Source organism: Pseudophryne corroboree, chromosome 12 (assembly GCF_028390025.1).
Source record: "Pseudophryne corroboree isolate aPseCor3 chromosome 12, aPseCor3.hap2, whole genome shotgun sequence".
Taxonomy (NCBI): Eukaryota; Metazoa; Chordata; class Amphibia; order Anura; family Myobatrachidae; genus Pseudophryne; species Pseudophryne corroboree.
Genome location: NC_086455.1, coordinates 113,745,914 through 113,772,666, shown reverse-complemented (window position 1 = coordinate 113,772,666; position 26,753 = coordinate 113,745,914). Strand labels below are relative to the sequence as shown.

The 26,753-nt window shown below is 48.7% G+C and overlaps 1 protein-coding gene across 1 annotated transcript in view; it reads left to right on the top strand.

Annotated features, from left to right (window-relative positions):
* The window catches only part of SNX6 (sorting nexin 6), a 170,505-nt gene that overhangs the window by 50,299 nt on the left and 93,453 nt on the right, over positions 1–26,753 (top strand). The window contains exons 4-5 of the mRNA XM_063947875.1: positions 375–485; positions 9,003–9,124. Of these exons, the coding sequence (XP_063803945.1) occupies positions 375–485; positions 9,003–9,124 (233 nt within the window). The remainder of the gene's footprint in view (positions 1–374; positions 486–9,002; positions 9,125–26,753) is intronic.

Here is a 26,753-nt window from a genome sequence, read left to right as displayed (position 1 = left end):
GAAGTGATCGCAAGCGCCGAGTAGGTCTGAAGCTACTCTGAAACTGCACACTTTTTTTTTGTAGCCGCTGTGCGATACTTTCGTTAGCACTTCTGCTAAGCTAAAATACACTCCCAGAGGGCGGCGTTTTAGCGTTTGCACGGCTGCTAAAAACTGCTAGCGAGCGATCAACTCGGAATGAGGGCCATGGAGCGTATCGCACAGTGTGTACTCACCTTTAAGAAAATCGTCAGAAAAATAGTACTGCAGTTCATTAAGCCACCTAGACTATTTTCATGGGAAAATATTATTGTTACAGATATTCTAAAAATATTATTACCCTTTTATTTTGTTATTACAGTAATTTTTATTTTATTATATTTTTGTATCAACAGAGTTCACTACCAAACTTCAAGCAGAACGAGTTTTCTGTGGTGCGACAGCATGAGGAGTTTATATGGCTTCACGATTCCTTTGTGGAAAATGAAGATTATGCTGGATATATTGTATGTGTAATATCTATCATTGGATTATTTCCAGTCTTTAAAATTGCAAAAACAATCTGCAGATGTAGCACATGTCGAATTGTCCTTTATAGCTAGATATTTCTGGATAATTTTCTGCTGCGGTATTAAGGAATCGCGCTGCTTCAGGTTAAGTGTGTTTCCCAAAGTGTAATATTGAAATTCCCAGCATTCTGTTTTTCTGCCAACAGATGTCACTTTGAGAAAATGAAACATACTGAAAAGCTGCTTGTGGTTAATTAACAAGACTGGATTTGGATTTTGCCCCATTGTACCAAAAGGGAATAAAAACAATTACGAACACCAATTTATATAAACGTTTAACTACTAAAAAAAAAGTCCCCAATATACTTGTTTACCACTTTATCATAGATACATCTTTTCTTCTTTTAGTGAACACCCCCTCTCCTTTATGGTGGAACAAGGGAAAAGGCTAAATTTGTGCTCCAGGGATCCTGTGTATTAATTATTACAGGTTTTGTATCCATGGGTAGTTGGGAAAAGCCCTAGCATTAGGACAATTTGACACTTGCTACTGCTTTGTCATTTATTATTTAATATAGTAATTTGTATGTTATGCATTTGCTCTTGTCACAGGTTATAATTTGTTTTCTCTGACGTCCTAGTGGATGCTGGGTACTCCGTAAGGACCATGGGGAATAGACGGGCTCCGTAGGAGACTGGGCACTCTAAAAGAAAGATTAGGTACTATCTGGTGTGCACTGGCTCCTCCCTCTATGCCCCTCCTCCAGACCCCAGTTAGAATCTGTGCCCGGCTCGAGCTGGTTGCACACTAGGGGCTCTCCTGAGCTTCTAGAAAAGAAAGTATTAGGTTTTTTATTTTCAGTGAGATCTGCTGGCAACAGACTCACTGCTACGAGGGACTAAGGGGAGAGAAGCGAACCTACCTGCTTGCAGCTAGCTTGGGCTTCTTAGGCTACTGGACACCATTAGCTCCAGAGGGATCAAACACAGGCCCAGCCTCGGTCGTCTGGTCCCGGAGCCGCGCCGCCGTCCCCCTTGCAGAGCCAGAAGCAAGAAGAACATCCTGAAAATCGGCAGCTGAAGACTCCGGTCTTCATTAAGGTAGCGCACAGCACTGCAGCTGTGCGCCATTGCTCCCTATGCACACCACATACTCCGGTCACTGATGGGTGCAGGGCGCTGGGGGGGGCGCCCTGGGCTGCAATTAGAGTACCTTAAATTGGCTAAACTACACATAATATAGTCTAATAAACTATATATGTGTAAAAATCCCCTGCCATCATAATAATAAAAGAGCGGGAGAAGCCCGCCGAAAAAGGGGCGGGGCTATCTCCCTCAGCACACTGGCGCCATTTCCTCTTCACAGCTCCGCTGGAAGACAGCTCCCCAGGCTCTCCCCTGCAGTTTCCAGGCTCAATAGGGTAAAAAAGAGAGGGGGGGCACTAAATTTAGGCGCAAAACTGTGTATTATAGCTGCTATAGGGAAAATCACTTTGTGTAGTGTAAATCCCTGTTTATATAGCGCTGTGGTGTGTGCTGGCATACTATCTCTCTGTCTCCCCAAAGGACTTTGTGGGGTCCTGTCCTCAGAGCATTCCCTGTGTGTGTGTGCGGTGTGTCGGTACGGCTGTGTCGACATGTTTGATGAGGAGGCTTATGTGGAGGCGGAGCAGGTGCCGATAAATGTGATGTCACCCCCTGCGGGGTCGACACCAGAGTGGATGGATATGTGGAAGGTATTAACCGACAGTGTCAACTCCTTACATAAAAGGCTGGAGGACGTGACAGCCGGCTTCTCAGCCCGTGCCTGCCCAGGCGTCTCAAAGACCATCAGGGGCTCACAAATGCCCGCTACCTCAGATGGCAGACACAGATGTCGACACGGAGTCTGACTCCAGTGTCGACGAGGATGAGACATATACACAATCCACAAGGGGCATCCGTTGCATGATTACGGCAATGAAAAATGTGTTACACATTTCTGACATTAACCCAGGTACCACTAAAAAGGGTATTATGTTTGGGGAGAAAAAGCAGCCAGTGTTTTTTCCCCCATCAGATGAGCTGAATGAAGTGTGTGAAGAAGCGTGGGGTTCCCCCGATAAGAAACTGGTAATTTCTAAAAAGTTACTGATGGCGTACCCTTTCCCGCCAGAGGATAGGTCACGTTGGGAGATATCTCCTAGGGTGGATAAGGCGCTCACACGCTTGTCAAAAAAGGTGGCACTGCCGTCTCAGGATACGGCCGCCTTGAAGGAGCCTGCTGATAGAAAGCAGGAGGCTATCCTGAAGTCTGTATATACACACTCAGGTACTATACTGAGACCTGCAATTGCTTCAGCATGGATGTGTAGTGCTGCTGCAGCGTGGTCTGTTACCCTGTCAGATAATATTGATACCCTCGACAGGGATACTATTTTGCTAACCATAGAGCATATTAAAGACGTCGTCTTATATATGAGGGATGCACAGAGGGATATTTGCCGGCTGGCATCTAGAATTAATGCAATGTCCATTTCTGCCAGGAGGGTATTATGGACCCGGCAGTGGACAGGTGATGCTGATTCTAAAAGGCACATGGAGGTTTTGCCTTATAATGGTGAGGAATTGTTTGGGGATGGTCTCTCGGACCTCGTATCAACAGCAACAACTGGGAAATCGACATTTTTACCTCAGGCTCCCTCACAACCTAAGAAAGCACCGTACTATCAGGTACAGTCCTTTCGGCCTCAGAAAGGCAAGCGGATCAAAGGTGCTTCCTTTCTGCCCAGAGGCAGGGGGAGAGGGAAAAAGCTGCACCAGACAGCAAGTTCCCTGGAACAAAAATCCTCCCCTGCTTCTACTACGTCCACCGCATGACGCTGGGGCTCCACAGACGGAGCCAGGTGCGGTGGGGGCGCATCTCCCGAACTTCAGCGACCAGTGGGTTCGCTCACAGGTGGATCTCTGGGTTCTACAAGTAGTATCTCAGGGATACAAGCTGGAATTCGAGGCGTCTCCCCCTCGCTTTTACCTCAAATCAGCCTTGCCAGCTACTCCCCAGGACAGGGAGGTAGTACTGGCGGCAATTCACAAGCTGTACCTCCAGCAGGTGATAATAAAAGTTCCCCTCCTTCAACAGGGACGGGGTTACTATTCCACAATGTTTGTGGTATCGAAACCAGACGGTTCGGTGAGACCCATTCTAAATTTGAAATCCTTGAACACTTATATAAGAAAGTTCAAGTTCAAAATGGAATCGCTCAGGGCGGTTATTGCAAGCCTGGAAGAGGGGGTTTACATGGTATCACTGGACATCAAGGATGCTTACCTACATGTCCCCATTTACCCACCTCACCAGGAGTACCTTAAGGTTGTGGTACAGAACTGCCATTACCAATTCCAGACGTTGCCGTTTGGTCTGTCCACGGCACCGAGGGTGTGTTCCAAGGTAATGGCCAAAATGATGATACTCCTTCGAAAGAAGTGAGTTATAATTATCCCGTACTTGGACGATCTCCTTATAAAGGCGAGGTCCAAGGAGCAGTCGTTGATCGGAGTAGCACTATCTCAGGAAGTGCTACAACAGCACGGCTGGATTCTGAATATCCCAAAGTCGCAGCTGGTTCCTACGACGCGTCTGCTGATATTGGGCATGTTTCTGGACACAGAACAGAAGAAGGTGTTTCTCCCGGAGGAGAAGGCCAAGGAGTTGTCATCTCTGGTCAGAGACCTCCTGAAACCAAAACAGGTGTCGGTGCATCATTGCACGCGAGTCCTGGAAAAGATGGTAGCTTCTTACGAAGCAATTCCCTTCGGCAGGTTCCATGCAAGGAACTTTCAGTGGGACCTGTTAGACAAGTGAGGATCGCATCTTCAGATGCATCGGCTGATCACCCTGTCCCCGAGGGCCAGGGTGTCTCTGCTGTGGTGGCTGCAGAGTGCTCATCTTCTCGAGGGCCGCAGATTCGGCATTCAGGACTGGGTCCTGGTGACCACGGATGCAAGCCTCCGAGGTTGGGGAGCAGTCACTCAGGGAAGAAATTTCCAAGGACAATGGTCGAGTCAGGAGACTTCCCTTCACATAAATATTCTGGACCTAAGGGCCATTTACAATGCCCTAAGGCAAGCAGAACCCCTGCTTCAAAACCAGCCGGTGCTGATTCAGTCAGACAACATCACGGCTGTCGCCCATGTAAACCGACAAGGCGGCACAAGAAGCAGGATGGCGTTGGCAGAAGCCACAAGGATTCCCCGATGGGCGGAGTATCACGTGCTAACACTGTCAGCAGTGTTCATTCCGGGTGTGGAAAACTAGGAAGCAGACTTCCTCAGCAGGCACGACCTCCACCCGGGAGAGTGGGGACTTCATCCAGAAGTCTTCACGCAGATTGTGAACCGTTGGGAACGGCCACAGGTGGACATGATGGCGTCCCGCCTCAACAAAAAGCTAAAAAAGTATTGCGCCAGGTCAAGAGACCCTCAGGCGATAGCTGTGGACGCTCTAGTGACACCGTGGGTGTACCAGTCGGTTGATGTGTTCCCTCCTCTTCCTCTCATACCCAAGGTACTGAGGATAGTAAGTAAAAGAGGAGTAAGAACTATACTCGTAGTTCCGGATTGGCCAAGAAGAACTTGGTACCCAGAACTACAAGAAATGATCTCGGATGACCCATGGCCTCTGTCTCTCAGACAGGACCTGTTACTGCAGGGGCCCTGTCTGTTCCAAGACTTACCGCGGCTGCGTTTGAAGGCTTGGCGGTTGAACGCCGGATCCTAACGGAAAAGGGCGTTCCAGATTAAGTGATTCCTACGCTGTTAAAGGCTAGGAAAGACGGTGCCTGAATTTCAGACGTTATTAAGGGAGTGCTGCATATTCAGCCCCCTTTTGTGCCTCCAGTGGCACCTTGGGATCTCAACGTAGTGTTGGATTTCCTGAAATCACATTGTTTTGAGCCACTTCAGAACGTGGAGTTGAAGTATCTCACGTGGAAGGTGGATATATATATATATATTTGGCCTTGGCTTCAGCTAGGCGTGTGTCAGAATTGGCGGCTTTGTCATGTGAAAGCCCTTATCTGATCTTCCATAGGGACAGGGCAGAATTGAGGATTCGTCCCCAATTTCTCCCTAAGGTGGTATCAGCGTTTTATTTGAACCAACCTATTGTGGTGCCTGCGGCTACTCGGGACTTGGAGGCCTCCAAGTTGCTGGATGTAGTCCGGGCCCTGAAAATCTATGTTTCCAGGACGGCTAGAGTCAGAAATACTGACTCGCTGTTATCCTGCATGCACCCAACAAGCTGGGTGCTCCTGCTTCTAAGCAGACTATTGCTCGCTGGATCTGTAGCACGATTCAACTTGCACATTCTGCGGCTGGACTGCCGCATCCTAAATCAGTAAAAGCCCATTCCACGAGGAAGGGGACTCTTCTTGGGCGGCTGCCCAAGGGGTCTCTGCTTTACAACTTTGCCGAGCTGCTACCTGGTCGGGGTCAAACACGTTTGCAAAATTCTACAAGTTTGATACCCTGGCTGAGGAGGACCTTGAGTTTGCTCATGCGGTGCTGCAGAGTCATCCGCACTCTCCCGCCCGTTTGGGAGCTTTGGTATAATCCCCATGGTCCTTACGGAGTACCCAGCATCCACTAGGACGTCAGAGAAAATAAGAATTTACTCACCGGTAATTCTATTTCTCGTAGTCCGTAGTGGATGCTGGGAGCCCGTCCCAAGTGCGGACTCTCTGCTATACGTGTATATAGTTATTGCTTAACTAAAGGGTTTTGTTATGAGCCATCTGTTAATGAGGCTCATTTGTTGTTCATACTGTTAACTGGGTATAGTTATCACAAGTTGTACGGTGTGATTGGTGTGGCTGGTATGAGTCTTACCCTGGATTCCAAATCCTTTCCTTGTAGTGTCAGCTCTTCTGGGCACAGTTTCCATAACTGAGGTCTGGAGGAGGGGCATAGAGGGAGGAGCCAGTGCACACCAGATAGTACCTAATCTTTCTTTTAGAGTGCCCAGTCTCCTGCGGAGCCCGTCTATTCCCCATGGTCCTTACGGAGTACCCAGCATCCACTACGGACTACGAGAAATAGAATTACCGGTGAGTAAATTCTTATTTTCATTTCTAATAATCTTCCCTTTAAAAAAAAAAAAAAAAAAAGAAATGACTTAGGCCATCCGTGCTGGTAAATATCAGCAAATAACACCACAGATAATTACGGGGGGGAATTGCTGGAATTGTAAATTGAAAAATCTGCTGGAATTCTAATCTGAAAAATCTGTTTATCACTATATCAACCAACGGGTGTATTCAGTTCTTGTCGGAAACTGTGCCGTCTTGTCGGAAAGACATCCGTTTCCAACTTTTTTAGGTCGGAAGGGGTTCCGACCTATTCAGTGGGGCTGCTTTTTTTCCCGACAAGTCGGGAATTCCGACTTGTCAGAAAACACGTGGATCGGCGGATTAGCCACAGATCCACGTGTTTTGTCTGATTCCGCGGCCAAATCTCGTTTCTGACCATGTCAATCCAACTTTAATAAAAGTCGAATTGGCATTGTCGTGAACGCCCAAATCCGACAGCCGCTCTTTGAATACTCAGATGTCAGATCCGACATCTATTGAATACACCCCCAAGTGTTTAATCTGGGCGAGAGCCTAATGGGCCACGGGCAATGAGGCAGAAACATACATATGTAACACTAGGCCCTTCTCACTTGAACACTTGTGACGAATGTCGGTATTGTAGTGTGTATAAAGTATGTCCTGCCAACGTTTCTAGTGGACAAAGGGCCTAATTCAGAGTAGATCGTAGCAGCATATTTGTCAGCAGTTGGGCAAAACCATGTGCACTGCAGGGGGGGAGAAACAACATGTGCAGAGAGAGTTAGATTTGGGTGCGATGTGTTCAGTCTGAAATCTAAATTGCAGTGTAAAAATAAAGCAGCCAGTATTTACCCTGCACAGTAACAAAATAACCCACCCAAATCTAATACCTCTTTTATACCGAGATCGCGGGTCGCAGCCGGGATCCTGACACGGGTGCTACCCGGCTACGACCCGCGTCAGACCCCTTTCCCACTGCCGTTTCCAACCCGGCTTATTGCCGGGTTGGTGATGTGGCGGGGGCGGCGCTTGGAGATCACATGATCTCCAATCATCGCCCGTACATTCTCTGTAAACGGGAAGCCGAGTCGATGCGACCCGGCTACCATTTACACTGCACAGTTTGCCAACCCTGCAAACTACCCAAGTTGGAATACAGGGTCACTCGACCCCGATTATTCCAACTTTGCCCTTTTACACTGAGCATCAACACGGGTTATACACGTTCATATGCAATAACCAGTGTTATATGCTAGCGTTGTAAAAGGGGTATAACTCTCTCTGCACATGTTATATCTGCCCTACCTGCAGTGCACATGGTTTTGCCCAACTGCTAACAAAGTTGCTGCTGCGATCAGGTCTGAATTACCCCCAAAGAGTGTTTTCTGTTATGAGTGACACATTGTAGTCTTGTGGGAAATGTGTGCACCACAGTAAGTGTATATATTGTTGTGGTATGTTATTGTGGAACAAAGGAAAGAAATCAGACAGAACATACTTATTTAGAGTTGCTCTACAATCAAAGTCTCTTCCAGTCTTTTTATTTATTGCATACACTTATGGGTGTGGAAAGTCGCAATATTTCATTATAAAAGTATTTATATTAAATCAAATATAAATAATTTAATAAAGTAAATAATAGACACAAATGTATGATCTACTTGTATAGGATGTTACTTACTTGCTGAGAAGGTGTCTCCCATATCCAAAATGCTTGGGACCAGAAGTATTTATGGATATCGGATTTTTCCGTACTTTGGAATATTTGCATACCATATTGAGATATCATGGACCCAAATTTAAAAACAGATTGTATTTATGTTGCATATACACCTAATGCACACAGTTTAAAGATCATTTTATACAATATTTTTAAAATTTTGTGCATGAAAAAAAGGTTTGTGTACACTGAACCATCAGAATGCAAAGTAGTCACTATCTCATTTGCGCTCAAAAAAAATTCAAAATTTTGGATATGGGAGACTCAACATGTACTAACAGGTTGCAGATATGACTTCTCAAAACAGAGCCATTGTCCCTGTCCCCCCATAATCCACCTCATCGCCTTCCTCTGCATTCCTGTTATATGCTTGGATATGCATGGATGATAATGCTTTCCTGATACAGTATCTTGGGTTATTGCCTTCTGGAAATTTGTGTGTGTGTGTGGCATCATTCTGACTTCAAGTATTTCACTGGGGAAACACACACATAACCCTGACAGACACCACCCCGTAGGTGTGCTGATGGGCTGTACACAGAGATAGTATAAAGAGGTGTCTGATGTTTGCCTTCCCTGTAACAAGCAAATACAGTTTTTCGCAGTTTAATAGGTCTTTAAATTAGCATGTCTATTGTTCTCAAATTTCCCTAAACATTTTAAGATTGGTCCCAAATGCTGAAGCATGTTTTGTTATATGTACAGATCCCCCCTGCACCCCCTAGGCCAGATTTTGATGCTTCCAGAGAGAAACTGCAAAAACTTGGTGAAGGGGAGGGGTCGATGACCAAGGAGGAGTTTACCAAAATGAAACAGGAGCTTGAAGCGTAAGTTTTTATTTACTGTCATAGTGTTGTCTTATCGTGCAAGGGAATATGTATAGATATGCTCTGTGTACACTTTGTGTATTAAAAATCAGATATCCTCTGAAATAGCTAATAAAAAAAATAAGTAAAGGTCATTTCTGCTGCGGGGTACACTGGGTTCCACAGGGAGTAACATCGAGGTGTAGAGTAGGATCTTGATCCGAGGCACCAACAAGCTAAAAGCTGTGACTGTTCCCAGAATGCATAGCGCCACCTCCTCTATAAACCTGCCTCCGTACACAGGAGCTCAGTTTTGTAGTTGGTGCCATGCAGTGCAGGCATACTACAGGCAGGGCTACTCAGGTAGCCCTTAGAAGAGCTTTAATAAGTGAATATTGAAGACTTCAAGGGCTGCAGCAGAGACACTGTCTGTGTTAGATGTCAGTCAGACATCTCCTGCTGCAGCTCCATCACCTCCCCCAGCAGCACTGTATACTCCCGTGTCCTGGTTGCCGGGTACTTACAGCGGAGGCTCCGTTTTTTTTACAGCAAGTCACACACCACCCAAGTTCTCCAGGATCGCGTGGCTGCACTTAGGGAGGAGGTAAGAGGGTCCCCCAGGTGGGACCCGCTGAAAAACGCGATCAGGCGTAGCCAGTGGGAGGCGGACCGCGCGTGCTGGCATGGACACTGGCAGAGTAGGGACCCCACTAGACCACCAGGGCAGGGGCACAGGTCGGTTTTACTAAAAACCGTTTGTTACATGGCCCACAGTACCCGGTGGTGAAGCCCAGCAAGGGGATAAGGCTTTGACCTGTAGCTCCTCCCCCAGCCCCAGGGCGCCATTTAGAGTAAATGTTCCCACCCTGGAGCTGCATCTCTCTCCCTGTCAGCGTTTGGGCGCCATTTCCACAAGCTGAGCTGATCCTGGGACTGTTTGGGCAAATCCTCCTCTGTAAAGCCGCCTGCCTGTCAGCGCTGTGCATTTTACAGGACACTTAAGTATTCTACATGTCTGCTGACAGTGATAGTTAAGAAACAGTGCATTTAGTCAGGGTTATATAGTACAAGTACCCTGTGATATACATCCAGTATTTACTGTGCATTGATATATCTATTGATTGTATAGCTGTACTTAGTATTACTTTGTATTGCTAGTCCGGTGCAGTTTTATTGCATGTCATAATTTCTGCATTGTACATGTGACTGTGTGGGGTATATTTACTAACATTCGTAATTCTCCCGATTTGGTGGGAGAATAATCACGAATGACATCGAAAGTGTAAAACTGCAACTTTTGGAATTTGTTACGACTAATTTACTAAGCTGCCGTATTCTGCATTTTCGGGTTTTCCGATGTCGATGTCATTCGTTTTTTTAGGCAGTGTTTTACGTGAGTGACTTGTAAAACACTGCCGACTTTAATACAATGAATCTCGGCCGGATCTGAGAGATCCGTGCTGGGCTTCATTGTGCACTTTGTTAAAAAATAAAAAAAAGTTTAAATGTTAAAAAAAAATTGCGTGGGGTCCCCCCTCCTAAGGCAAACCAGCCTCGGGCTCTTTGAGCCGATCCTGGTTGCAGAAATATGGGAAAAAAATGGACAGGGGTTCCCCCATATTTAAGCAACCAGCATCGGGCTCTGCGCCTGGTCCTGGTTCCAAAAATACGGGGGACAAAAAGCGTAGGGGTCCCCCGTATTTTTAAAACCAGCACCGGACTCCACTAGCTGGACAGATAATGCCACAGCCGGGGGTCACTTTTATACAGTGCTCTGCGGCCGTGGCATCAAATATCCAACTAGTCACCCCTGGCCGGGGTACCCTGGGGGAGTGGGGACCCCTTCAATCAAGGGGTCCCCCCCCCCCAGCCACCCAAGGGCCAGGGGTGAAGCCCGAGGCTGTCCCCCCCATCCAATGGGCTGCGGATGGGGGGCTGATAGCCTTTTTGTAAAAGTGATTGATATTGTTTTTAGTAGCAGTACTACAAGGCCCAGCAAGCCTCCCCCGCATGCTGGTACTTGGAGAACCACAAGTACCAGCATGCGGCGGAAAAACGGGCCCGCTGGTACCTGTAGTACTACTACTAAAAAAATACCCCAAAAAAGACAATACACACACACACCTTGAAAGTAAAGTTTTATTACATCCATCCACACAAACATACATACATACTTACCTTATGTTCACACGAGGGTCGGTCCTCTTCTCCAGTAGAATCCATGGGGTACCTGTTGAATAAATTATACTCACCAGATCCAGGGTACCAGGCTCCTCGGATAATCCTTTTGTAATCCACGTACTTGATTAAAAAAATAAAACGGATACCCGAGCCACGCACTGAAAGGGGACCCATGTTTTCACATGGGTCCCCTTTCCCCGAATGCCAGAAACCCACTCTGACTGATGTCTAAGTGGGTTTCTTCAGCCAATCAGGGAGCGCCACGTTGTAGCACCCTCCTGATCGGCTGTGTGCTCCTGTACTGTCTGACAGGCGGCACACGGCAGTGTTACAATGTAGCGCCCATGCGCTCCATTGTAACCAATGGTGGGAACTTTCTGCTCAGCGGTTGACCGAAAGTGACCTCACCGCTGACCACAAAGTTCCCACCATTGGTTACAATGGAGCGCATAGGCGCTACATTGTAACACTGCCGTGTGCCGCCTGTCAGACAGTACAGGAGCACACAGCCGATCAGGAGGGTGCTACAACGTGGCGCTCCCTGATTGGCTGAAGAAACCCACTTAGACATCAGTCACAGTGGGTTTCTGGCATTCGGGGAAAGGGGACCCATGTGAAAACATGGGTCCCCTTTCAGTGCGTGGCTCGGGTCTCCGTTTTATTTTTCTCTAACGTCCTAAGTGGATGCTGGGGACTCCGTAAGGACCATGGGGGATAGCGGCTCCGCAGGAGACTGGGCACATCTAAAGAAAGCTTTAGGACTAGCTGGTGTGCACTGGCTCCTCCCCCTATGACCCTCCTCCAAGCCTCAGTTAGATTTCTGTGCCCGACGAGAAGGGTGCACACTAGGGGCTCTCCTGAGCTTCTTAGTGAAAGTTTTAGTTTAGGTTTGTTATTTTCAGTGAGACCTGCTGGCAACAGGCTCACTGCATCGAGGGACTAAGGGGAGAAGAAGCGAACTCACCTGCGTGCAGAGTGGATTGGGCTTCTTGGCTACTGGACATTAGCTCCAGAGGGACGATCACAGGTTCAGCCTGGATGGGTCCCGGAGCCGCGCCGCCGGCCCCCTTACAGAGCCAGAAGAGCGAAGAGGTCCGGAGAAAGCGGCGGCAGAAGACGTTCCTGTCTTCAAATAAGGTAGCGCACAGCACTGCAGCTGTGCGCCATTGCTCTCAGCACACTTCACACTCCGGTCACTGAGGGTGCAGGGCGCTGGGGGGGGCGCCCTGAGACGCAATAAAAAAATACCTTACATGGCAAAAAAAATGCATCACATATAGCTCCTGGGCTATATGGATGCATTTAACCCCTGCCAGAATAGACAAAAAACCGGGTGATAAGGCCGCCGAAAAAGGGGCGGAGCCTATCTCCTCAGCACACTGGCGCCATTTTCCCTCACAGCTCAGTTGGAGGGAAGCTCCCTGACTCTTCCCTGCACTACAGAAAGGGTTAAAAAAAGAGAGGGGGGCACTATTTAGGCGCAGTATTAAAAATACAGCAGCTATAAGGGGAAAAACACTTATATAAGGTTATCCCTGTATATATATAGCGCTCTGGTGTGTGCTGGCATACTCTCCCTCTGTCTCCCCAAAGGGCTAGTGGGGTCCTGTCCTCTATCAGAGCATTCCCTGTGTGTGTGCTGTGTGTCGGTACGTTTGTGTCGACATGTATGAGGAGAAAAATGATGTGGAGACGGAGCAGAGTGTCTGTAACAGTGATGTCACCCCCTAGGGGGTCGACACCTGAGTGGATGTACTGTTGAAAATTACGTGACAGTGTCAGCTCTATATAAAAAAACAGTGGTTGACATGAGACAGCCGGCTACTCAGCTTGTGCCTGTCCAGACGTCTCATAGGCCGTCAGGGGCTCTAAAGCGGCCGTTACCTCAGATGGCAGATACAGACGCCGACACGGATACTGACTCCTGTGTCGACGGTGAAGAGACAACCGTGATTTCCAGTAGGGCCACACGTTACATGATTGAGACAATGGCAAATGTTTTTATACATTTCTGATAATACGAGTACCACCAAAAAGGGGTATTATGTTCGGTGAGGGAAAAACTACCTGTAGTTTTCCTGAATCTGAGAAATAAAATGAGGTGTGTGATGATGCGTGGGTTTCCCCCCGATAACAATTGATAATTTCTTAAAAAGTATTGGCTGCATACCCTTTCCCGCCAGAGGTTAGGGTGCGTTGGGAAACACCCCCTAGGGGGGATACGCTCACACGCTTGTAAGAACAAGGGCTCTACCCTCTCATGAGATGGCCGCCCTTAAGGATCCTGCTGATAGAAAGCAGGAGGGTATCCAAAAAGGTATTTACACACATACTGGTGTTATACTGCGACCAGCAATCGCCTCAGCCTGGAGGTGCAGTGCTGGGTTGGCATGGTCGGATTCCCTGACTGGAAATATTGATATCCTAGATAAGGATAGTATATTATTGCCTATAGAGCATTTAAAAGATGCATTTCTATATATGCATGATGCACAGCGGAATATTTGCCGACTGGCATCAAGTATAAGTGCGTTGTCCAATTCTACCAGTAAAATGGTCAGGTGATGCGGATTCCAAACGGCATTTGGAAGTATTGCCTTTGAAAAGGGACATTTGGGGTCGGTCTTTTAGACCTGGTGGCCACGGCAACAACTGGGAAATCCACGTTTGTACCCCAGGTCGCCTCTCAAAATAAGACGCCGTATTATCAGGCGCAGTCCTTTGTTGGCAAGCGGACAAAAGGTTCCTCTTTTCTGCTCGTGACAGAGGGAGAGGAAAAAGGCTGAAGAGATTAGCCAGTTCCCAGGAACAGAAACCCTTTCCCGCCTCTGCCAAGCCCTCAGTATGACGCTAGGGCCTTACAAGCTCAGGCACGGTGGGGGCCCGTTCTCAATGAATTTCAGTGCGCAGTGGGCTCACTCGCAAGTAGACCCCTGGATCCTTCAGGTAATATCTCAGGGGTACATATTGGAATTCGAGACGTCTCCCCCTCGCCGTTTCCAAAAGTCGGCTTTACCGACGTCTCCCTCTGACAGGGAGGCAGTTTTGGAAGCCATTCACAAGCTGTATTCCCAGCAGGTGATAATCAAGGTACCCCTCCTGCAACAGGGAACGGGGTATTATTCCACACTATTGTGGTACCGAAGCCAGACGGCTCGGTGAGACCGATTCTAAATCTAAATCTAAAATCGTTGAACACTTACATACAGAGGTTCAAATTCAAGATTGAGTCACTCAGAGCAGTGATTGCGAACCTGGAAGAAGGGGACTACATGATGTCTCGGGACATCAAGGATGCTTACCTTCATGTCAAAATTTACCCTTCTCACCAAGGGTACCTCAGGTTATGGTACAGAACTGTCACTATCAGTTCAGACGCTGCCGTAGGGATGGTCCACGGCACCCTGGGTCTTTACCAAGGTAATGGCCGAAATGATATCCCTTCGAAAGTTGGAAGTCGGTGTAGCACTATCTCCGGTAGTGTTGCGGCAGCACGATTGGATTCTCAATATTCCAAAATCGCAGCTGGTTCCGACGACTTGTCTTCTGTTTCCTAGGGATGTTCCTGGACACAGTCCAGAAAAAAGGTGTTTCTCCCGGAAGAGAAAGCCAGGGAGTTATCCGAGCTAGTCAGGAACCTCCTAAAACCGAACCAAGGCTCAGTGCATCAATGCACAAGGGTTCTGGGTAAAAATGGTGGCTTCCTACGAAGCAATCCCATTCGCTAGAGTCCACGCAAGAACTTTCCAGTGGAACCTACTGGACAAATGGTCCGGGTCGCATTTTCAGATGCATCAGCGGATAACCCTGTCACCAAGGACAAGGGTATCCATCCTGTGGTGGTTGCAGAGTGCTCATCTTCTAGAGGGCCGCAGATTCGGCATTCAGGACTGGGTCCTGGTGACCACGGATGCCAGCCTGCGAGGCTGGGGAGCAGTCACACAGGGAAGGAATATCCAGGGCTTAGGGTCAAGCCTGGATACATCACTTCACATAAATATCCTGAAGCTAAGGGCCATTTACAATGCTCTAAGCTTAGCAAGACCTCTGCTTCAAGGTCAGCCGGTGTTGATCCAGTCGGACAACATCATGGCAGTCACCCACGTAAACAGACAGGGTGGCACAAGAAGCAGGAGGGCAATGGCAGAAGCTGCAGGGATTCTTCGCTGGGCGGAAAATCATGTGATAGCACTGTCAACAGTATTCATTCCGGGAGTGGACAACTGGGAAGCAGACTTCCTCAGCACGACCTCCACCCGGGAGAGTGGGGACTTCACCCAGAAGTCGTCCACATGATTAAAAAACTCGACAGGTATTGCGCCAGGTCAAGAGACCCTCAGGCAATAGTTGTAGACGCTCTGGTAACACCGTGGGTGTACCAGTCAGTGTATGTGTTCCCTCCTCTGCCTCTCATACCCAAGGTACTGAGATTGATAAGATGGAGAGGAGAAAGCACTATATTCGTGGCTCCGGATTGGCCAAGAAGGACTTGGTAACCGGAACTTCAAGAGATGCTCACGGAGGATCCGTGGCCTCTACCTCTAAGAAGAGACCTGCTCCAGCAAGGACCCTGTCTGTTCCAAGACTTACCGCGACTGCGTTTGACGGCATGCCGGTTGAACACCGGATCCTGAAGGAAAAAAGGCATTCCGGATGAAGTCATCCATATCCTGATCTAAAGCCAGGAAGGATGTAACCGCAAAAACATTATCACCGCAATTGGCGAAAATATGTTGCGTAGTGCGAGGCCAGGAAGGCCCGACGGAGGAAATTCAACTGGGTCGATTCCTACATTTCCTGCAAACAGGAGTGTCTATGGGCCTGAAATTGGGGTCCATTAAGGTTCAGATTTCGTCCCTGTCAATTTTCTTCCAAAAAAGAACTAGCTTCAGTCCCTGAAGTTTAGACGTTTGTAAAAGGGGTACTGCATATACAGCCTCCTTTTGTGCCTCCAGTGGCAATTTGGGATCTCAATGTAGTTTGGGTTCCAAAAGTCACATTGGTTTGAACCACTTAAATGTGTGGAGTTAAAATATCTCACATGGAAAGTGGTCATGCTGTTGGCCCTGGCCTGGGCCAGGCGCGTGTCAGAATTGGCGGCTTTATCCTGTAAAAGCCCTTATCTGATTTTCCATTCGGACAGGGCGGAATTGAGGACTCGTCCTCAGTTTCTCCCTAAGGTGGTTCCAGCGTTTTCACCTGAACCAACCTATTGTGGTGCCTGCGGCTACTAGGGACTTGGAGGAATCCAAGTTGCTGGATGTTGTCAGGGCCCTGAAAATATTCCAGGACGGCTGGAGTCAGGAAATCTGACTCGCTGTTTATCCTGTATGCACCCAACAAGCTGGGTGCTCCTGCTTCTAAGCAGACTATTGCTCGTTGGATTTGTAGTACAATTCAGCTTGCACATTCTGTGGCAGGCCTGCCACAGCTAAAATCTGTAAAAGCCCGTTCCACAAGGAAAGTGGGCTCATCTTGGGCGGCTGCCCGAGGGGTCTCGGCTTTACAACTTTGCCGAGCAGCTACTTGGTCAGGGGCAAACACGTTTGCTAAATTCTACAAATTTGATACCCTGGCTGAGGAGGACCTGGAGTTCTCTCATTCGGTGCTGCAGAGTCATCCGCACTCTCCCGCCCGTTTGGGAGCTTTGGTATAATCCCCATGGTCCTTACGGAGTCCCCAGCATCCACTTAGGACGTTAGAGAAAATAAGAATTTACTTACCGATAATTCTATTTCTCATAGTCCGTAGTGGATGCTGGGCGCCCATCCCAAGTGCGGATTGTCTGCAATACTTGTACATAGTTATTGTTACAAAAATCGGGTTATTATTGTTGGGAGCCATCTTTTCAGAGGCTCCTCTGTTATCATACTGTTAACTGGGTTCAGATCACAAGTTATACGGTGTGATTGGTGTGGCTGGTATGAGTCTTACCCGGGATTCAAAATCCTTCCTTATTGTGTACGCTCGTCCGGGCACAGTATCCTAACTGAGGCTTGGAGGAGGGTCATAGGGGGAGGAGCCAGTGCACACCAGCTAGTCCTAAAGCTTTCTTTAGATGTGCCCAGTCTCCTGCGGAGCCGCTATCCCCCATGGTCCTTACGGAGTCCCCAGCATCCACTACGGACTATGAGAAATAGAATTATCGGTAAGTAAATTCTTATTTTTTAATCAAGTACGTGGATTACAAAAGGATTATCCGAGGAGCCTGGTACCCTGGATCTGGTGAGTATAATTTATTCAACAGGTACCCCATGGATTCTACTGGAGAAGAGGACCGACCCTCGTGTGAACATAAGGTAAGTATGTATGTATGTTTGTGTGGATGGATGTAATAAAACTTTACTTTCAAGGTGTGTGTGTATTGTCTTTTTTTGGGTATTTTTTTAGTAGTAGTACTACAGGTACCAGCGGGCCCGTTTTTCCGCCGCATGCTGGTACTTGTGGTTCTCCAAGTACCAGCATGCGGGGGAGGCTTGCTGGGCCTTGTAGTACTGCTACTAAAAACAATATCAATCACTTTTACAAAAAGGCTATCAGCCCCCCATCCGCAGCCCATTGGATGGGGGGGGACAGCCTCGGGCTTCACCCCTGGCCCTTGGGTGGCTGGGGGGGGGACCCCTTGATTGAAGGGGTCCCCACTCCCCCAGGGTACCCCGGCCAGGGGTGACTAGTTGGATATTTGATGCCACGGCCGCAGGGCACTGTATAAAAGTGACCCCCGGCTGTGGCATTATCTGTCCAGCTAGTGGAGCCCGGTGCTGGTTTTAAAAATACGGGGGACCCCTACGCTTTTTGTCCCCCGTATTTTTGGAACCAGGACCAGGCGCAGAGCCCGATGCTGGTTGCTTAAATATGGGGGAACCCCTGTCATTTTTCCCCCCATATTTCTGCAACCAGGATCGGCTCAAAGAGCCCGAGGCTGGTTATGCTTAGGAGGGGGGACCCCACGCAATTTTTTTTCAACAAATTAACACTTTCCCACCCCTTCCCACTGATATACATGCACGGATCTCATGGATCCGTGCATGCCTATCCAATCACTGCTCAAAAAAGCAGGTCTGTTTTTTTTAGCACTTTTTTACGAGTTGTATTTTTTCACGGCAGTGTTTTTTTTTTTTTTTTGCTTTGCACTTCTTAGTAAATGACCGAGATTCATATCTAAACAGCCGCGTTTTGACCGATGGTGTATTCATTCGTATTTTTATTCGTGGACTTGCAAAAAAATACGAATGGCCTCATCACTGCCGTGATTTCTGCTTAGTAAATTCCCGAGATGACACTTTGAAGAAAAAACGGCATCTCGGTCAAAATCGGGACCTTAGTAAATATACCCCTGTGTGTGTGCATATACGGCTGGTGCGTGATTTCCATTCCGTGTATCTCACTCAGATTGCTATCCCTATATTCTGTAGCCTGAGGGGGCTAAGTGCATCAGGGGTCTTGTTTAATATAGGTGTTTCACAGGATATACTTATTGTGTATTTTTCTCTGTGATTTTCAGTCACCATATACCTCTGTTTGTGCTAATACACTGCACAGGGGGTTCTTGTTAAGGTATTAGACTGCTGATATTGTTCTAGGTTGCCCGTAAATTGAGCTTTCTGATATGTCTACTACAAGGGGCGATGGAGCTGGGGCTGATCACACATTGCGTGGTGGTGACGCTGCATACACATTAGAGGAAAACATAGCAGCAGAGGGTTCAGGTTCTGGGGGTTCTCTACCCCCCAGTGGGACCGTGGAAACGGGGGTTCAAATTGACCCACCTTGGGCTACATTCTCCACATTATTAAATACGCTGGTAACTAAACTTTCTCTTACGTCCTTGAGGATGCTGGGGTCCACATTAGTACCATGGGGTATAGATGTGTCCACTAGGAGCCATTGGCACTTTAAGAGTTTGAGAGTGTGGGCTGGCTCCTCCCTCTATGCCCCACCTACCAGACTCGGTTTAGAAAATGTGCCCGGAGGAGCCGGTCACAGCTAGGGGAGCTCTCCAGAGTTTCTCTAGTAAAGTTTTTTTTTAGAGTTTATTATTTTACAGGGAGGCTGCTGGCAACAGCCTCCCTGCTTCGTGGGACTAAGGGGGGGGGAGTAGTGTCCGCCCTGCGGGGTCTGAGCCACTATCTCCGCTGACAGGACACTGAGCTCCTGAGGGGATTGAACGTTCCCCGCCACAGGGGATCTCTCACCTCGGCAGCATGCTGCCACCCCCTTACAGAGCCAGAAGATCAGTGGCGAGTTAGTCACCGGCCCCCCTTGCAAGCGGGGAGCCGGTGTGAAGATTGTGGCAATAGGGTATGGAGCGCAGTACTGACTGCGCTCCGAGGCTCAGCGGTACATAGTGCGGCGCTGTGAGGGGCGCCCTGAGCCAGCGCCTACACCCTACACTGACCTCCAAGCCTGTCAGGGTCCCAGGATCGCTGCCAGCATAATTCATCAGGCCAGTATAATCTCCAGAAGAGCGGGAAGACAGCACCATTAAGGGGGCGGAGCTTCTCAGAGCGGACCCAGCAGCGTTCAGGGCTATTTTTCTGTCTGCAGAAGTGCTGTCAGTGAGAGCTGGCCCTCCAATTCAACTCCAGCTGTCTCTTACGGTACCAGGGGGTTGTAGAAGGGGGGGGGGGGGGGGGGGAGGCTGTGTACAGACTGTGTAACCTATTAAGGTACACAGTCAGCGCTGGTTGGGGGTCTCCCTATACCTTGGAAGTGCTGTGTGTGGGTTGGCTCCAATCTCTGTGTCTCTCTTGCCATTCTTGGGGGTGAAACTCTGTCTGTCCTCCTGTCTGTGTGTGTGTGTGTGTGTGTGTGTGGTGTGTGGGGACTCTGTGTCATATGCTGCAGAGGATATGTCCTCTCAGGATGATCCCATTCCATGTCATCAGGATTGCACTGTTTTAGCACAGATACCAGCAAGGGAGCCTGAATGGTTATCCTGTATTAAATCTATGATTTCTCAGATTTCTACTTGAGTTGCACAGAATGAATCTGCAGCTCAGGTTTTACAGAACTCTATGGCAGTCTGGTCCGGTTCTGTTACCTCAGGGCCCCCCTCTGTAGGTTCCCACAAACGTGCTGTTGCACAGATTATGCAAGATGACATGGATACCGATTCTGACACTGTAGACGGTGAGGGGGATGTGTTGCGAGGGGCTGCATCTCTCGCAAAAGGGGTGCAGTTGATGATAGAGGCCATAAGAGATGTGTTGAATATTACTGATACAACACCTGAGCAGGTTGAGGAGGCTTACTTCACTGACAATAAGAAAGCCTCGCTAACCTTCCCTGCGTCTAAAGAATTGAATGCTATATTTGAGAAAGCTTGGGAAAACCCGGAGAAAAAATTCCAGATCCCTAGAAGGGTTCTGGTTGCTTTTCCCTTCCCTGAGGAGGATAGGAAAAAATGGGAACACCCACCCATAGTGGACGCATCTGTATCCAGACTCTCAAAAAAGGTGGTTTTACCGGTTCCAGGATCTACCGCCTTAATGGAGCCGGCTGATCGCAAAATTGAAAATACGATCAAATCCATATACACTGCTTCAGGGGCGATACTACGTCCCACTATTTTAATTGGGATCCGGTCTGAAGATCGACAGTGTCTAGGTCGACAATGTTTAGGTCGACCACTATAGGTCAACAGTCACTAGGTCGACATGGATGGAAGGTCGACAGGGTTTCTAGGTCGACATGTGCTAGGTCTAAAGGTCAACATGAGTTTTTCACATTTTTCTTTTTTTGAATTTTTTCATACTTAACGATCCACGTGGACTACGATTGGAACGGTAAAGTGTGCCGAGCGAAGCGGTAGCGGAGCGAAGGCACCATGCCCGAAGCATGGCGAGCGAAGCGGTGCACTAATTTGGGATCCCGGTCACTCTACGAAGAAAACGACACCAAAAAAAATAAAAAAATCCTCATGTCGACCTTTTAGACCTGTCGACCTAGCACATGTCGACCTAGAAACCCTGTCGACCTTCCATCCATGTCGACCTAGTGACTGTTGACCTATAGTGGTCGACCTAAACATTGTCGACCTAGACACTGTCGATTTGATGAACCACACCCATTTTAATTACCTACCGGTAAATCCTTTTCTCGTAGTCCGTAGAGGATGCTGGGCGCCCGCCCAGCACATTGTTTGCCTGCAGTGGTTCTCTTCAGTACAACTTTGTTTCTCTGACGTCCTAGTGGATGCTGGGAACTCCGTAAGGACCATGGGGAATAGCGGCTCCGCAGGAGACTGGGCACAACTAAAGAAAGCTTTAGGACTACCTGGTGTGCACTGGCTCCTCCCTCTATGACCCTCCTCCAGACCTCAGTTAGAATTTTGTGCCCGGCTGAGCTGGATGCACACTAGGGGCTCTCCTGAGCTCTTGGAAAAGAAAGTTATATTTAGGTTTTTTTATTTTCAGTGAGATCTGCTGGCAACAGACTCACTGCTACGAGGGACTTAGGGGAGAGAAGCGGACCTACCTGCTTGCAGCTAGCTTGGGCTTCTTAGGCTACTGGACACCATTAGCTCCAGAGGGATCGAACACAGGCCCAGCCTCGGTCGTCCGGTCCCGGAGCCGCGCCGCCGTCCCCCTTGCAAAGCCAGAAGCAAGAAGATGTTCCTGAAAATCGGCGGCAGAAGACTTCGGTCTTCATTAAGGTAGCGCACAGCACTGCAGCTGTGCGCAATTGCTCCCCATGCACACCAAACACTCCGGTCACTGATGGGTGCAGGGCGCTGGGGGGGGGGGGGGGGCGCCCTGGGGCTGCAATAAGAGTACCTTACTGGCAAAAGAACACATAATATAGTCATTAAGACTATATATGTGTAAAATCCCCTGCCATATATTCCATAAAAAAGCGGGAGAAGCCCGCCGAGAAAGGGGCGGGGCTATCTCCCTCAGCACACTGGCGCCATTTCCTCTCACAGCTCCGCTGGAAGGACGCTCCCAAGGCTCTCCCCTGCAGTTTCCAGACTTCATAGGGTAAAAAAGAGAGGGGGGGCACTAAATTTAGGCGCAGTATCTGTATTTCTCTGACGTCCTAGTGGATGCTGGGACTTCCGTAAGGACCATGGGGGATAGCGGCTCCGCAGGAGACTGGGCACAAAAGTAAAAGCTTTAGACTAGCTGGTGTGCACTGGCTCCTCCCCCTATGACCCTCCTCCAAGCCTCAGTTAGATTTTTGTGCCCGAACGAGAAGGGTGCAGGCTAGGTGGCTCTCCTGAGCTGCTTAGAAGTAAAAGTTTAAATAGGTTTTTTATTTTCAGTGAGTCCTGCTGGCAACAGGCTCACTGCATCGTGGGACTAAGGGGAGAAGAAGCGAACTCACCTGCGTGCAGAGTGGATTGGGCTTCTTGGCTACTGGACATTAGCTCCAGAGGGACGATCACAGGTTCAGCCTGGATGGGTCCCGGAGCCGCGCCGCCGGCCCCGTTACAGAGCCAGAACAGCGAAGAGGTCCGGAGAAAGCGGCGGCAGAAGACGTTCCTGTCTTCAAATAAGGTAGCGCACAGCACTGCAGCTGTGCGCCATTGCTCTCAGCACACTTCACACTCCGGTCACTGAGGGTGCAGGGCGCTGGGGGGGAGCGCCCTGAGATGCAATAAAACACTATAAAAACCTTATATGGCTAAAGAAATGCATCACATATAGCTCCTGGGCTATATGGATGCATTTAACCCCTGCCAGTTTTCCAGAAAAAAGCGGGAGAAAAGGCCGCCGTGAAGGGGGCGGAGCCTTTCTCCTCAGCACACAAGCGCCATTTTCTTTCACAGCTTCGCTGGAAGGACGGCTCCCTGACTCTCCCCTGCACTCCTGCTACAAGAATCAGGGTAAAACAAGAGAGGGGGGGGCACTATTGGCAGCAAATATAAAACAGCAGCTATAAAGGGAGAAACACTTATATAAGGTTATCCCTGTATATATATATAGCGCTCTGGTGTGTGCTGGCAAACTCTCCCTCTGTCTCCCCAAAGGGCTCGTGGGGTCCTGTCCTCTATCAGAGCATTCCCTGTGTGTGTGCTGTGTGTCGGTACGTTTGTGTCGACATGTATGAGGAGAAAAATGATGTGGAGACGGAGCAGAGTGTCTGTAACAGTGATGTCACCCCCTAGGGGGTCGACACCTGAGTGGATGTACTGTTAAAAATTACGTGACAGTGTCAGCTCTGTATAACAAAAACAGTGGTTGACATGAGACAGCCGGCTACTCAGCTTGTGCCTGTCCAGACGTCTCATAGGCCGTCAGGGGCTCTAAAGCGCCCGTTACCTCAGATGGCAGATACAGACGCCGACACGGATACTGACTCCTGTGTCGACGGTGAAGAGACAACCGTGATTTCCAGTAGGGCCACACGTTACATTATTGAGAAAATGGAAAATGTTTTATACATTTTTGATAATACAAGTACCACCAAAAAGGGGTATTATGTTCGGTGAGGGAAAAACTACCTGTAGTTTTCCTGAATCTGAGAAATAAAATGAGGTGTGTGATGATGCGTGGGTTTCCCCCCGATAACAATTGATAATTTCTTAAAAAGTATTGGCTGTATACCCTTTCCCGCCAGAGGTTAGGGTGCGTTGGGAAACACCCCCTAGGGGGGATAAGGCGCTCACACGCTTGTAAGAACAAGGGCTCTACCCTCTCATGAGATGGCCGCCCTTAAGGATCCTGCTGATAGAAAGCAGGAGGGTATCCAAAGATGTATTCACACACATACTGGTGTTATACTGCGACCAGCTATCGCCTCAGCCTGGAGGTGCAGTGCTGGGTTGGCATGGTCGGATTCCCTGACTGGAAATATTGATATCCTAGATAAGGATAGTATATTATTGCCTATAGAGCATTTAAAAGATGCATTTCTATATATGCATGATGCACAGCGGAATATTTGCCGACTGGCATCAAGTATAAGTGCGTTGTCCAATTCTACCAGTAAAATGGTCAGGTGATGCGGATTCCAAACGGCATTTGGAAGTATTGCCTTTGAAAGGGGACATTTGGGGTCGGTCTTTTAGACCTGGTGGCCACGGCAACAACTGGGAAATCCACGTTGTACCCCAGGTCGCCTCTCAAAATAAGACGCCGTATTATCAGGCGCAGTCCTTTGTTGGCAAGCGGACAAAAGGTTCCTCTTTTCTGCTCGTGACAGAGGGAGAGGAAAAAGGCTGAAGAGATTAGCCAGTTCCCAGGAACAGAAACCCTTTCCCGCCTCTGCCAAGCCCTCAGTATGACGCTAGGGCCTTACAAGCTCAGGCACGGTGGGGGCCCGTTCTCAATGAATTTCAGTGCGCAGTGGGCTCACTCGCAAGTAGACCCCTGGATCCTTCAGGTAATATCTCAGGGGTACATATTGGAATTCGAGACGTCTCCCCCTCGCCGTTTCCAAAAGTCGGCTTTACTGACGTCTCCCTCTGACAGGGAGGCAGTTTTGGAAGCCATTCACAAGCTGTATTCCCAGCAGGTGATAATCAAGGTACCCCTCCTGCAACAGGGAACGGGGTATTATTCCATCTTCCACACTATTGTGGTACCGAAGCCAGACGGCTCGGTGAGACCGATTCTAAATCTAAATCTAAAATCAAAAATCTTTGAACACTTACATACAGAGGTTCAAATTCAAGATTGAGTCACTCAGAGCAGTGATTGCGAACCTGGAAGAAGGGGACTACATGATGTCTCGGGACATCAAGGATGCTTACCTTCATGTCAAAATTTACCCTTCTCACCAAGGGTACCTCAGGTTATGGTACAGAACTGTCACTATCAGTTCAGACGCTGCCGTAGGGATGGTCCACGGCACCCCGGGTCTTTACCAAGGTAATGGCCGAAATGATATCCCTTCGAAGGAAGGGAATTTTTAGTTATCCCTTACTTGGACGATTCCCTGATAAGGGTAAGATCCAGGGAACAGTTGGAAGTCGGTGTAGCACTATCTCAGGTAGTGTTGCGGCAGCACGATTGGATTCTCAATATTCCAAAATCGCAGCTGGTTCCGACGACTTGTCTTCTGTTTCCTAGGGATGATCCTGGACACAGTCCAGAAAAAAGGTGTTTCTCCCGGAAGAGAAAGCCAGGGAGTTATCCGAGCTAGTCAGGAACCTCCTAAAACTGAACCAAGTCTCAGTGCATCAATGCACAAGGGTTCTGGGTAAAAATGGTGGCTTCCTACGAAGCAATCCCATTCGTTAGATTCCACGCAAGAACTTTCCAGTGGAACCTACTGGACAAATGGTCCGGGTCGCCTTTTCAGATGCATCAGCGGATAACCCTGTCACCAAGGACAAGGGTATCCATCCTGTGGTGGTTGCAGAGTGCTCATCTTCTAGAGGGCCGCAGATTCGGCAATCAGGACTGGGTCCTGGTGACCACGGATGCCAGCCTGCGAGGCTGGGGAGCAGTCACACAGGGAAGGAATATCCAGGGCTTAGGGTCAAGCCTGGATACATCACTTCACGTGAATATCCTGAAGCTAAGGGCCATTTACAATGCTCTAAGCTTAGCAAGACCTCTGCTTCAAGGTCAGCCGGTGTTGATCCAGTCGGACAACATCATGGCAGTCACCCACGTAAACAGACAGGGTGGCACAAGAAGCAGGAGGGCAATGGCAGAAGCTGCAGGGATTCTTCGCTGGGCGGAAAATCATGTGATAGCACTGTCAACAGTATTCATTCCAGGAGTGGACAACTGGGAAGCAGACTTCCTCAGCACGACCTCCACCCGGGAGAGTGGGGACTTCACCCAGAAGTCGTCCACATGATTAAAAAACTCGACAGGTATTGCGCCAGGTCAAGAGACCCTCAGGCAATAGTTGTAGACGCTCTGGTAACACCGTGGGTGTACCAGTCAGTGTATGTGTTCCCTCCTCTGCTTCTCATACCCAAGGTACTGAGATTGATAAGATGGAGAGGAGAAAGCACTATATTCGTGGCTCCGGATTGGCCAAGAAGGACTTGGTAACCGGAACTTCAAGAGATGCTCACGGAGGATCCGTGGCCTCTACCTCTAAGAAGGGACCTGCTCCAGCAGGGACCTTGTCTGTTCCAAGATTTACCGCGGCTGCGTTTGACGGCATGCCGGTTGAACACCGGATCCTGAAGGAAAAAAGGCATTCCGGATGAAGTCATCCATATCCTGATCTAAAGCCAGGAAGGATGTAACCGCAAAAACATTATCACCGCAATTGGCGAAAATATGTTGCGTGGTGCGAGGCCAGTAAGGCCCGACGGAGGAAATTCAACTGGGTCGATTCCTACATTTCCTGCAAGCAGGATTGTCTATGGGCCTAAAATTAGGATCCATTAAGGTGCAAATTTCGGCCCTGTCGATCTTCTTTCAGAAGGAACTGGCTTCAGTTCCTGAAGTCCAGACTTTTGTAAAGGGGGTACTGCATATACAGCCTCCCTTTGTGCCTCCAGTGGCACCCTGGGATCTCAATGTGGTTTTGGGATTCCTAAAATCACATTGGTTCG